Source organism: Aptenodytes patagonicus, chromosome 1, assembly GCF_965638725.1.
Source record: "Aptenodytes patagonicus chromosome 1, bAptPat1.pri.cur, whole genome shotgun sequence".
Lineage (NCBI taxonomy): Eukaryota > Metazoa > Chordata > Aves > Sphenisciformes > Spheniscidae > Aptenodytes > Aptenodytes patagonicus.
In genome coordinates this window covers 72,177,707-72,191,665 of record NC_134949.1, presented here as the reverse complement: position 1 = coordinate 72,191,665, position 13,959 = coordinate 72,177,707, and the positions used below count along the sequence as shown (strand labels likewise).

The window sequence follows — 13,959 nt, the reverse complement described above, 5'->3', positions numbered from 1 at the left end:
ACTCTCCAGCTCCTCTCTGGGCTATCCCTTAGCAGCACAGCTTCTGGGGTAGGAAAGTAAACCAAGCATGTTGCACTCTGACTTCTGCCATTTAAAACTTATCAACGACCAGCACACTGGATATAAAAACTCTTCTGGGTCACTTTTTTTTTTCTCTTGAAATCTTGTGCTATTATTTAAGCCACAGCTACAAAACCAAACAAAACAAAAGAGACCAGGAAGAGTCTTTAAAGAAAATATTTCAAACTAACACACCATAGAAAGATATAAGCAAAGAGCAAAATTTTCTATCAGCAACATATTTATGACAGTATGACATGCAAACTAATTATATATTCACATCTCAATTATTTGATATATACATTTGCAAGTGTCACTCAGTTTATGCTGAATTTATTAAAAAAACCAACAAAACTACGAAGAGTCTACACTTTATTCAGTCACAAAACCTACGTTTAGAGTAACTTCAACAAAAAGAATCACTTCAAATTTTCACCAGTGTCACTAAACAGAGTCTAGCCCAAATACTTTTTTTCTTTTTAATCTATTCAACTGAGAGAAATTGAGCTGCAACAGTTTGGGTTTTTTAATCCCGAAGTGGATTATACAAACAACAATTTCATCAAAGATTCTTTACAACAAGCCTAGCATTACTGGTTATATCTTATTATAAGGTAAGCATTCTTCAAAAACTGGATGATTGGAATCTCTTCCAGATACATAGTGACATGCTATTTGCTGGTTGCAGTGAGAAGAGTCAAAATGAAAACAAAAATACAAACACTCTTTTTTTTCCTCTTGTCTTTATTGATTTAGACTTCAGAGCTACAGCCAAAAATAGTGCATCTGTAGAAAATTACCACACATGCTATCAATACAGCATCATCGCATGTTTAGAATCATAAGCACTTGACAAATCGCAAAGGGAACATTCAATCTAACATTTTGGCAATGCAGCCCATGAATAGGGAATACAGGGAGAAGGATTTTTTTTCCTCCAAGAAGAAGTATTTCTGAACAGGAATGAAAAGCCTCTGTTAAAAAATTAATTCCAGTCACCATGGAAAACTCATGCTGGCTCATTCTAGACATCAACATACACTGCTGGAAGCTTTGCGTGGAATGTTGAATGGTACACAGAAGCTACGACTCTGTTACAGGTACAACGCCGTCTTCAGCACTTTGTATGCCATCGAGATGGTCACTGCATATCCAGCTGCCCAAGACAAACCTCTGCTGGGCTGCGGAAGAGGGATCAAGTACGCGAAAGTGTGAGTGATCCTAGCCCCAGCGAAGATCCTGAAATGCAGCAAGGCTGTGTACAGCTCAGGGCCACTAAGAGCATACAGCAGTCCAATGCCGAGAAATGGGACAATATTTTCAAGGTCATTCAGGTGGCCTCTGGGGAAAGAAGCAAAGGTGTTTTACAGTATTACATTTTGTTGAATAAACCACTTCAAGCATCATTATTTCTCAGCATCTTCAGATCATGCTACTGTTAAGGCCCTAACACAACTGCTGGCTTCCTCTGCAGTGGGGACTTGATTCAGCTACTGAAATGATTTCGGCATGTTCACGTGACATTGCTCTGGTCTCTCTTGCCACACCCCACATTTTTAAGCTTCTCATCTTCTGTATGAAAAGTCTTAGTTTTTCCTCAGGATCTTGGTAATATTAGGGACTTACGTGAGGTATATGAGCGCACCTGCGTGTGCAAGAATGCAAGGAAAGGCAGGGAAGAAGACACCTGGAATTTGCTGTAGCCTCTCTCAACTGAACATCAATTAACTGGATGACTGTGACTGCAACTACTAGACTTCATGCCCCAGATGGTCTATTCCAATCCCATAAACTCAGTTTCTAGTCTCCATAAAGAAAATATGAAATATCCTATATATGAAACATTCTATCAAATCTTCATGAAGTTCAATCATCTTGAAGAATGTTATTTTTGAGCATCTAGCAGGTGTGACAGTTACGCTTTTGGTTCATTTTCTTCACCACTAAGCACTAAAATAGCTGAAAAATGTTTGAAATTTTGAAACCATAATATAATTTACTAAAAATGTGTTGAGACTGAACTCCAGATCTTGAAGTATTCTTACACGCCTCTTCCTAAACCTTCCCTGCTCCCTTTACCTCTTTAGATAAATTATACTTCCAGCCAAATTTACTGATTGAAACAACCTCTAAGCCTTACTAATTATGTCATATTTCACAGCCAACTAGAATCAGAACATGGTGCTGTTTTGCAGCTGCTTTCTGAACTCATTTATCATTACAAGGAACCATATCCTCCAGCTTTTTTTTTTTCCTCAAAAAAAGTACACTGAAGAAAGTAATGTCTTTTCTATACCCATAAACAGAACAAATTCCAGTCACTTATATAGAAGAGAAGCCATGCTAAATCTATGTGGCATTATCTGTTGCCATGAAGCTTGCAAAAGTGTCCTGGTTTAACCCCAGTCGGCAACTAAGCACCACACAGCCACTCGCTCACTCCGTCCCCCGCCCCCGCTGGGATGGGGGAGAGAATCGGAAGGGTAAAAGTGAGAAAACTCGTGGGTTGAGATAAAGACAGTTTAATAGGTAAAGCAAAAGCCATGCGCGCAAGCAAAGCAAAAGAAGGAATTCATTCACTCCTTCCCATTGGCAGGCAGGTGTTCAACCATCTCCAGGAAAGCAGGGCTCCATCACGTGTAATGGTTACTTGGGAAGACAAACGTCATCACTCGGAACATCCCCCCTCTTCCTTCTTCTTCCCCCAGCTGTATATGCTGAGCATGACGTCATATGGTATGGAATATCCCTTTGGTCAGTTGGGGTCAGCTGTCCCGGCTGTGTCCCCTCCCAGCTTCTTGTGCACCCCCAGCCTACTCGCTGGTGGGGTGGTGTGAGAAGCAGAAAAGGCCTTGACTCTGTGTCAGCACTGCTCAGCAGTAACTAAAACATCCCTGTATTATCAACACTGTTTCCAGCACAAATCCAAAACATAGCCCCATACTAGCTACTAGGAAGAAAATTAACTCTATCCCAGCCAAAACCAGCACAAAAAGAAAACAGATGAAATTTCCATTAAGAACCATTGCTGGGAGGAAAAAATGGATGCTGCAACACCAATGGAGTAACTAGAACCAAGTTGACTTACTAGGTCTGGGAAGTCTGAGCAGCTCTGCGAAACAGCAACACAGGATTTGATACTACAGCGTTTTAAAAATCTAATCTGTGTAAATGACTCTGTGAGGTGGTTGTCATTTCTCTAACATAACAATTTGAGTTAAAAGAGCATCTGGTCATGAAGTTAGCATCGACTTAGTTGTCCTCTTAGAATTTACAAATAGAAAGGAATTACTCCTCACCAAAAAGCACCCATTTTTATATAACAATCAGCAAATTAAACAACTAACGACTCCCTAAACCACTCAGGGGGAGAAAAGGAAAGTTCAGAGCATCTTGAAGGTCCACTGAGATTAGACTCTTCTTTCTGAGATTTTAATCCAGAAGAGACATACAGAAATATACTAGCCTTCATGGAACCACAGGCATCTACATTTGCAAGGATGCACTGTTCTGAAATCAGAGCTGATACTTATTTTCAAGATCTTCCCTAATGGTGGTTTAAATGAGAACAGTTCATTCACATTCAAGTTTTCGGTATACAAATATATATAGCAAATAAACTGTTAGCTTCATTAAGGAACAGTGATATGGAAAGCATTCCATTAAAGCTTTCCTTGTTAGCACAGGTATATCAAACAGCATCTCTGAAGTTATGATTTTGGTAACTGAAAATTTTGCCATCAGCTAAATAAAATTAAATAAGCTGCAACATTTAGCCCACTGAAATACATCTTACATTCTGCCATGAATCTTGCAAAACAAAATACATACACCGCAGGCTGCACACTGCCATACTATTAATAGCATTATTCCAGAAGGCTGGTCAACTTTCCTGTAGAACTGACACATCAGTGAGTAACCTCGATTCAATCCAGCAAAAAGGCTTTGACTCCCACGCAATACGATTTGCCAGATTAACGCCCTCATTACAACTCTGCAGTTCCATGACTTTAACATAGTTTTACTCCTCTTCTCCCTGTTATTTCCTTTACACTTTAGGAAAAGACGCAATTATTGCAACTGGTGTTCAAATTATATAGAAAGCTGATTTACACTTCAGGTACACTGCTTCATACCAAATCAACTTACGGTCGGACTTTACAATCTTCTCACCACTTCCCCCATGCATACAGGATACTATCCAAGAGTTAGCTATTATAACCAGACAATGACTTATTATTTTTAGTATGCATGCTGACCATTTGAATGTGGAACGGTTTGTTCATTTAGACAAATTAATGTATTAGATTATTACATAAAGCAAAACACACACAGGCTTGCCAAAGAGAATGGGGTGAAATTAATTCCTTGATTTGGTATTATTCTGCTATTTAAAATAATTTTTAAAGACTGCTATGCATTACCTGCGTACACGTTCAACATCTGGATCAGTCCGCAGATATTTTTTAGCATTCTCGCCTTTACCAAATGATGCTGTATCTTCTGGGTTGACAAATGCCTATTTCAAACATAAACACACAAGAGACATTAGAAGCCAGAATGTTTTTTCTAGTCAAGGCAGCTTGCTATAAAGGTCACTCTTTTTACTAATGCCTCTATAACCTCACATAACTTACCCGAAGTTAAATGCACGGGGAATAATATATTGTTCACTGCATTACTGCTTTCTTGAGCCTAGCTTGTATGTGGCTTGCGTGCTGATGAAGTAATGTAATGTAATTTATGCATGTAGATAAAGCCTTCTTCTAAGATGGACAAGCATGGCAGACGACTGATACTCAGCCTGAAATAATGCCAGTGGGCTGAAGGAACATAAGGACCTGGAAGGCAGAACTACTGTCTGTACTGCCTAATTCTCTTTTTCACTATTCTTGACAAATTATCTGAAAGTCCTTTTGGATCCCTTCCTTCTTCAGAAGTCTACACAGCAATAGCATGCAAGAGACTCATCCCATTCTCATTTATGACCAAAAAAGTTTCTCCCTTTCCTCTTAGGTACAAATTTTTCCACTTATATGACCCGTTATTACCACCAAATACTGTAAGACACTATTTGAAAACAACATTTAATTCTGTTAGTGCACACTGCAGTAGATGTCTCCTTGCTGACACATGGTAACACATGCATTCTGTGGACCGTTCAGGCTACGCAGGCTTAAGTGAAGAAAACCTTCTGATTTTAGGAGAGCTACATGATTGCTTTCTGAGACAGTCTTGATTCCTTTCTGTGAAATATACTTGGCCTAAAAATTCTGGAGACACATTAACAGTATCAGCATCAGCAACACTTTACCTTCTCTTGCTCCACTAACTGCTTTCCTCCATTTTTTCTTAACATTTTAAAGACTTTTTTATATTAAATAGGAAATAAAAATTACTTTACTAATTTGTCTGCTTGTAATATTACTGTCCATCTTAAGAAAACCAAGTACTCCAAATTAATGAAGGCCCAATTGTCACCTGCATTCATACAGATCATAATACAGTATGAGCATTAATACAGGACTCCACTGTATCTACATATAGGACCAGTACAGCTGACGTGCTTCCACAGGAGCAAAAGGAAATAAGGTTACGACACAGACATCCGCCTCCTGTTTTGAACATATAGGACAGGCTGTGTGGTCTACTATGCTCAATCTTCAGCCGTGCCAAAGACCTAGAGAGCTATCAGAAACCAGCTCAAATGCTGTGCTATTAGGACTTCATGAACCACAGAACAGTTCAGCTGGGTTCTCTTGCACCCAGCAGGAACAAAAAGCAGCATTTCACCTAAAGGACTGCAACAAAATCCTTGAAGCACACACCGCCATGCAGAAGCAGATCTCACAAGAACAGCCATATGGGGCAAACTCAGGGCTCTTTCAGCCCAGGACCGAGTGTTACCAACAGTGACCATGAGCAGATGCCTAGAGAAGACCAAGACCAGGGCAAACACAACACGATGCTTCCCATGAGCACTCTCTCCTAAGCTAGATGCAGATTCTGCATTATTTAGTAAACCTCAGTGGATCTTTCATACACCTACCTAGCCTACACATCAATCCACGTAAATTTTCAGCCTGACTCTCATTCTAGAAAAAAATTAGATTTTTTTTTTTAGATAATGACCTACCTGCAATGGGAAGGCTAAAACAATTAGGGAATGTAAAGAGCTTTAGAATTACTGCATGAAAGGGTTATAGATGCATAAAAGTCCACTTCATATCCCCTCTTCTGACCCTACTAGTTGGTTATTCATGTTACATGGCTCCATATCACATTGTATTTGCTTTAGAAATTGGATACCCTGGACACCAGCTTTCTGCAGAAGACAGTGGAAATTACAGTTATTAAAAACTCTTATTTAAAAATAATAGAAATGTTTTAGAAGGGTAGAGTAAGTCAAACGAAACTGTAAGATACAGTCTCATAATTATCTCATAATTAGGTTAAAGACATCATCCATTTGAGACCAACAAAGCACCAGCACACCAAACTCAGAATATCATTAGAGGAGGGAGGAGGAAGAAAAAGAACAGCACCAGCATATGAAAGCTGAAAAGAAAAGAAACACCTGTGATATTTCTGTGTTTCAATACAAATTTCAATCTATTCTACTAGACAGTATTCCCAATTTCTTACCTTTCTTGTGATTCTGAAGTATGCTGTTATAAGACTCATTAGCATCATTTTTAGAAGAACAATAGTTGTATAAGTAGCATAAGCCCAGAAGACTTCATTGTCAATTAACTGGGTCAATTTAGCCATTTCTCCACTTCTCACTGATGACCTTTAAAAAACATTAAAGTTAGGCTAACATCGTAGCAATCCAAAGTTCTGACAAGGTTGTCAGAAAAAAAGAGGCCTTTTTTTAGCCTCACTGCAACAACCGCACAATTTTGCCACTGTGAAAAGTTTATTTTCAAACAAATTTATTTTTCCTCAGTTTATTTTCACAATGGCATAATGTAATACTTTAAGATGAGAAATTATATTATCATTTAATATTTCACTTCCATTATATCTGCTTATTAAACTGTCAAAATATAAACCACCAAAATATTTAATGTAATTGCAGAAACAAAATTTAGTCACAGAAATCAGTACACTTTTGAAATAACACAAGGAGTTAGACTGATTTTAGACCAATTCATTTGAACTAGTGAATTTCCCTAAGCAGTTACGAGGACAGAAGGAGCGTGATGACATACTATACATACTATATTGTTTAAAGAGGAAAATTAGTATTGCGTACCTTTTTTTTTTTTTGGTAAAATGACACAATTATAATTGCACTTCAGCTTTCAAACCAACCAGTATCTTCCCACCCAGCAATAACTTGTGATCAAACTGAGTTAAGCACACATTTTTCTGCTTTGAGACCTTGTTCTTAAAAATGCTTTTAGTGTGATTCACGGGCAAAGGTCAAGTTGTAGTGACAAAAAGCAGAGAACTATTTATGCTTTTATCATGGGAGGTTTAAGCTAATGAACTCTCTTTCCAATGAGACCATACCAAACCCGCAATGCTATGGAGGCGGTACCTTTTGTCAACACCGTAAAGTTAAGAATGTGATGAGGACTGAATGAATGTAAAACAAAAAGCATGTCCACTTGCATATTCAATTTGTGCTCTGCACGGAGCAAGGCTTTTGCCTTTCCAAGTGCTTCAATCATGCACTTACTGAGTAGGAATCCATAAAACTAGTGTGTCTTAGCTTCACTCGAGACCAAAATAAATGTACTTTTTGTTATAGTTAATTTCATTATTTCCTATGATATCATTTTAACAATAGTAATTAAAAAGTTAATAATAATATTAACTTGATTACAGTTCTAACAATCTCTCATCTTGCTTTCAGCACGGAGTCACTGCCAGCTATAGCCAAACAAGGGAAACTGGACGAGAGGAGAGCAGTAGAAGACTATTGCTCTGAAGGCACATCCTTGGTGGGGAGGTAAGCAGCTGTTTGCTCAGTGAAACAAATCTAGCCTTGCCTGGACCTGTCTGCCTGTGGTGATGGGATTTTGCTCCCTCTTTTATCCTTTCCAAAACAGTCCTTGGGTCACCAGGCCAAGCACTGGGTCTAGGGATTACGAGAAATTCAGTGTAACTTTCCTTCCTCTCACTTCACAGTACAGCAGTTCTCAAGATAATCAGCAATTCGGCAAAGATTTTTCTCAGCAGTTTCTACAGAACCTGCACAGTTTCACACAACAAAAAGAAAGTAAATCTGTGGCTTCAGAGTGTTTTTCCTTACTGGATTTTAAAGCCATGCTAAAAACATATCCAAGAACTACGCAAAGTCATGAGAAACCATTCACCGGTACCCCTGTGTGCTTCCCACTGGAACTGCACCACATTTATCCATTTTCCCTACGTGTAGTGTTGGCCCTTCCGAACTCTCATAAAGCCCAGGCCTCGCCTTCACCACAAAAAGGAAAGATCAAAACCTTACCAAAGACAAAGAATTCATAGTTTTAACACCAGCAGAAACGCCAAAATAAACCCCACATACTAAAACAGCACAGGGCTTAATGGGATATGCTTACCAAGACTACAAACAGCCTGATCTGCAAATGTAATACCTCCCTGTGGTGCAAATGCAAAATCCGGGCCTGGTAAGTGCAGAGGTCTAGATCACATGTAAAGGGTCTTAGAAGCAAAACGGGTATGAAGGTGCGTCAGCCGCTGTGCCCTCGGCGGGAGCACAGCTATGCTCGCGTTCCCCCTCACGCGTGACTTTGTCCCAACGCTGGCTGACCGTGCCGCTGTGACCAGCAGTATCAGCGCTGGGACGGCCTTCTGTTATTTGTTAAAACGCGACTTTTCAAAGCGCGCTCAAACTGCTGTTCATCGCCCGGCGAGGCCCTGCGCCCCGCTGCAAACTCAGTTCCGAAACAAGCGGGTCCGGCAGCCAGGCGCGGCCGCCGGCGCCGCTCCCTCGCCCAGGCCCCTGCGCTTATCAACGCAGCCCGGCCTGCACGCACGCTGGTTTCACTTCATGCTTGCCGGGGGAGGGGGGGGGGGGGGGGGGACGACAAGGATCCGCACGACAGGAAAGCCCCGGCCCAGGCCCCGGCCCCGCGGGGAGCCCCGGGGCGCTGCCCCCGCCGACCGCCGCGGGCACCGGGCCGCTCCCCGCGCCGCCCCCCACCACACCCGACCGCCGCCTGCGCAGGGCGACAGGCTTCAACGCCCCCTGAGGAAACATCCCGCCGTCTTTTGCGGAGCGGCCCTGGCCCCGCGCCCCCCTCACCGCTCCCCGCGGAGGATTTCGCGCCTGGAAGGCGGCGAGGGAAAGGGGGGCAGGGGGACCTTCCCCTCCCGCCCGGCAGCGGGAGCCGCCATCGCGCAGCGCCCACGCACCTCGCCCGCGTCCCCTCGGAGAGCGCGCACGCCGCGGCAACCCCCGCTTGCTCCCGGCCGGCCACTGCGCCTCCGCCCGCCCCGGGGCCCGGCCCGGCCCGGCCCCTCCCGGTCCCGCTTCACCTCGCCTCGCCCCCTCGGGCGTGGAGGCGGGTCCCGGCCTGGCTCGCCGTGAGGTCTGGGCGCCGCTGCCGCCCCCGCGGAGCCGCTGTTTGCCGCGGGCCGCCGCGGCTTTCGGGGCCGGTGGCGTGGTGGGCAGATCGCCGGTTCGTCTGCGCTGGCTCACCCAGGAAAGGCAGGGTTCAGGCCCAGACCCCAGCAAACGTTACTTGGGAGGAAAAGAAGGAAAACCAGGAAAAACAAACAAGCAAAAAAAAGCCCTCCCGTCTGAACACCCTTGGGCTTTGAGACAGAGGGAAACCAAAGATCATGACCCAGCCAGGCTTTGTTAGAGACACGCCATCCAGCGATTGCACAAACTCCCAAGCAGGCTCAAAGTTTACCTGAAAAACTATGTAAAGCACCTAAAGCCTCAGTACTTTGGGCCCCTACGTTGTTTTGCTGGATCTGAACTTTTACCACAAGAAAAAAATCCAAAAACGCTTGCGCTGCCAAGCCATCGGTGCTGTTCCGGTCAATATGCATCATGTTGCTTTGCAAAGCATAACAGAAAATAAAGGAACTTGAGGGCTGGCCACAGACTTCCCCTACGGGTATGCTAGGATGTGATGAAAGGAGGAAACATGGTGTCTGAGCTTCCCACTGCTTCTTCAGAGAAAATTATGCTATTCCCACAGCACTCCTTCTCATAACCAGAGCAATGCTTGTGACTAAGCCGCTCATGATAAACAAGACTGAAGAAGATGGAGATAAATGTACTCAGGTGCCCAGTAAACATTTCAGAAATAATCCTAAAGGTTGTGTGCAAAGTCAGAAAGGGATACAATTTTTAAAGCTGCATCATTACAGAAAAACGAGTCTTAGGTACATATATTCAGCATTCATTGATGTTCTATGCTTCATGTCATGTTAAATACCTGTGTGTGCAGACCTTTGTGACTCTTCTTATTAATCATCAAACACAGCAAAACTCGTTTGAGCAAGGACTGTAGTATCAGAACTGTTTTTAAATGATAGTAGAAGTTGGGTTCAACAACCTTTGTTCTCGCTAAGAACACAGCAAATAGTATTTCCACTGAAGTCAACAAAACAACTCACGTGAGCATGGATCCATCCCAGGGAATGGATTTATTTTAAAAAAATTGAAGCATTTCTGCAGCTCATAACTTACTTCAGGGCAGGAATTGTATCTCCATAAATTTTTGTACACCACCTAACACATAATATATACCAATCACATAGTGTAACTACTGCTATTGCAATAAAACTATGATCATTTTCTATTACCACCTTTTTTTTTGTTTGGCATTCTTACTTGAAGCCAGTTTAAAAAGAAGGTAAACTTATTAAGTTAACAGAGTTAAACTAAATCCACATTATTATACTTGAGAAGAAAAGCTGGTCATTGGTTTATACGCAGTTCTCAGAACTAGACCTGGAAATACCAGAAAGACAGGAGAAAGGCCATTTTCATTACTTGTAGGTAGGATATAAAAAGAAGCAGAAATGCAGCTAGAAATTCTGCAAAAATCACCCCTTCTTTTGGATTTCACATTCCTGTTTTACAGATTCTGGAAATTTAGATTGATTTATGTGACCTTAAAAAATGTTTCTGAAATTGAGAAAGCTTACATGTTCCCAGTCTTTGAATTTTGAGGCCAACACCTTGTTAATTTCTTCCTACCATCACTGAATTCCCCTAATTCTAAGGAAGGTACAGAAAGAAGATATGAGGAAGAGAGGAGGACAAGAAGGGAGCGAAAAGAGGAGGGAAGGAGGAAAGAAAAAGAAAAAAAAAAGGAAAAAAGTAGAAAAAAAAAGTAGAAAAAAGAAAAATAGAAAAAAAAGAAAAGAGGTAGGGGAAGGGGAAGGAAGGGAAGGGAAAGCAGAAAAAAAAGAAGAAAGGGAAGAGAAAAAGATAAAAGGAAATAAAGTAAGACAAAAGATGATAAAAGGTAAATAAAAGAAAAAGAGAAAAGAAAAATAAAGGAAAAGGAAAAACAGAAAGAAAGGAAGGAAAGAGAAAGAAAAAGAGAGAAAAGAAACAAGAAGAGAAGCCAATATTTCTTGCAGACCCTGAACCATTTTAGGGTGGGGAGAAGAGGAGTCTTAAGTAGAGTGCAAAACCGGGGCCATAGTCAGTAAGCAGAAGTAAACTTGTGCTCAAGGTCTATTTTCTTCTCAAAGTTCAGTGGCAGCGTAAAGTGCCTGTACAACATTTGAAAACTGCTGTGATCTAAGTGAGGTTAGATACATAACTGTGGTGATAGTTGCTCCTGAGGGGCCCATTCTCACAGTCCTTACTCATGTGAATTGTCCTTTTGATGCTAATAGGATTACTCTTGTAAATCAGGGATGCCATATCAGCCCGATGCCCAGGGTTATACTGATCATGAAGGGCTTGATCTTGCAAACCTCATTCATGTGAGCAACCCTTTTTCGTGACAATTTTCCCATTGACTTGAAGAACTATCCATATAGCCAGAGACAGTAGAATCAGGACACAAATTTAGGGTCAGCATAAAAGTAGGAATACAAGAGTTTTTCATTTAACCTCCAGCAAGGAATAGATACTCCCAAAGAAGGCCAGGTAAGTGCAATCATTCTCTTTTGACTGCAAGGAAGGCAAGGGAGAGGCACGTATTGATCAGCCTTGTTCCATCCTGTCTCCTTCTCTGGCTCCATTTATTCACCATGATTAGAGTGGTAAAGAAGGCACCCGCAATACATTTTCACCACACCTGAAGCTTCTGTTCACCACCCCCTTGCTAACATAAATTAGTTGTTTCCTCAAATAGCTCTTCTGTAAAACTGACAAATTATGCCCTCCTGCGTTAAATCAACCAGTGATTTACAGAGTAAAAAAATCATGAGCACTAAGATTCAGTCCATATTTTAACTTAAATTCTGAAATACTGTTTAAATGCCAAAAGGAAAGTGTTACAGAAATGTTTAGTATAACGGACCAGAGTCAGTTTTTGTGCTACTCCATTAAAACCTACACCCTCTGGTTAGAAAGCACTTTCGCTATATCAAATGTTGACACCTATGTAATTTCGCTGTGATTCACATGCTTCTGCTTCAGAGGATCTCAAACTGCTGCCTGGTTTCTCTGGGGAGCTGCTTCAAAAACAGCAAGAAAGGATCTTTCTTCAGTTAGGAACGCTTCCTGCTGTGTATAGCTCGGTGAAGGCTTCTCTGGCATAAGCTGCCTTTTGGTTGAGCTTCTACCTCCAAAACAGCTGTGTCCACCCATCCGTCTCTTTTATTCAGGCCACTGTTCGGAGGAAAACAGTTCTCAGTAGTGGAATTCAAGTTGTTTGAAGAATTCCAGTTGCTCACTTAGGAGGCAGAAACAATAGTATATAATTTAAGTAACCAGTCACAGTGGGTGGTGACGAACAAGCAGTGAGAGAAAGTGAAAGGAGACAATCTCCACAAAGCACAAGAATGGTCATATCTGCCGATTGTCTGCTCAGTTATACATCGTTAATACATTATTCAAAAATCCCACAAAGCTCATTTGCTGGTCACTTAAAGACACAATGAGTAAATTCTCTGAAGTTGCTTACTGTCTTCCATCAAGTAGCACCATTGATTGCTACAAGGAATATGCAAGACAGGGATCAAAAGTTGTGATGTGGACATACCATAAGAAATACTCCAACACATGAAAAATATCTGTAGACTGTTGCCCTGCACAGCTTGATGTCCCAGTTGAGGAACAATCCAGAAAGGTATTGGTGGGCATATAGGTAAACCCTTTCAGTAGGCCTATATATAAGCGCATCATGGACCATTTTTTGCCTTGATTCCTCTTTCACTGCACATGAATACTCTAGCAATGGTTGCGCTTCTGAAAATACGTCTGCAGCACAGAACCAGCTTTGCAGCTGACAGCAATGCATATGCGGTGAGGTATTTAAAGTCCTGTGTTGTACTGAAGGGAAAAGGGCATGAACCTCAGCTTTTGTGATGCTATTTGATCTGTACAATTGTTTTTATTAGGAAAGCAAGATGTTGTATACCATTAAAGGCCATGAGAGTCAATATCATAATGCTCAGATGTGCCAATAAAACAGATTTTGCAGAAACCATAGTAAGTTACTTTTAAACTTATCCATTGAGAAGTTATTTGTTAAGCATTATTAAATACAGCTTGCAGAACAAAATCTGATCCTTTAAAATAACACTGAAGTAGCAGAAGGACAAAAATACTCATTATAAAAGCAGAAAGGTTATCAAGTTTCACTTCACAGATTGAACAGAAAGGAGACAAAGTATAAAGAGCAAAGTGAGCTTTAAGACATTGAGGTTTTAATCATTAATGGAGTCCCGTAAAGATAAGTTTTCCTTGTTATACTACTGCTCTGCTCTAGTGGCACAAGAAAATTACAAAACTTTAGA

General features: G+C 41.4%; 1 protein-coding gene across 3 annotated transcripts; it reads right to left on the bottom strand.

Moving 5' to 3' along the window:
- Positions 1–784: 784 nt before the first annotated feature.
- MGST1 (microsomal glutathione S-transferase 1) lies at positions 785–9,736 on the bottom strand. Of its 3 annotated transcripts, none has more exons than XM_076342198.1 (4): positions 9,719–9,736; positions 6,706–6,853; positions 4,485–4,579; positions 785–1,401 (listed from the first exon to the last, which is right to left on the bottom strand). In XM_076342198.1, exons 2-4 carry the CDS (start codon positions 6,829–6,831, stop codon positions 1,155–1,157), a joined length of 468 nt encoding a protein of 155 aa, XP_076198313.1. In that variant the 5' UTR covers positions 6,832–6,853; positions 9,719–9,736; the 3' UTR covers positions 785–1,154. The 3 variants fall into 3 exon arrangements, with proteins under 3 accessions (XP_076198313.1, XP_076198294.1, XP_076198304.1); XM_076342179.1 differs by lacking the exon at positions 9,719–9,736 and adding an exon at positions 9,433–9,494; XM_076342189.1 differs by lacking the exon at positions 9,719–9,736 and adding an exon at positions 8,616–9,004.
- Between the last annotated feature and the right edge of the window lie 4,223 nt (positions 9,737–13,959).

Excerpts from the sequence above, each read along its gene's own strand:
- MGST1 (XM_076342198.1), bottom strand. The coding sequence starts at position 6,831 with ATGGCTAAATTGACCCAGTTAATTGACAATGAAGTCTTCTGGGCTTAT. Across the intron at positions 4,580-6,705 it reads ACTTCAGAATCACAAGAAAG|GCATTTGTCAACCCAGAAGA; the intron begins GTAAGAAATTGG and ends TGTTTGAAATAG. Across the intron at positions 1,402-4,484 it reads GATGTTGAACGTGTACGCAG|AGGCCACCTGAATGACCTTG; the intron begins GTAATGCATAGC and ends TTCTTTCCCCAG.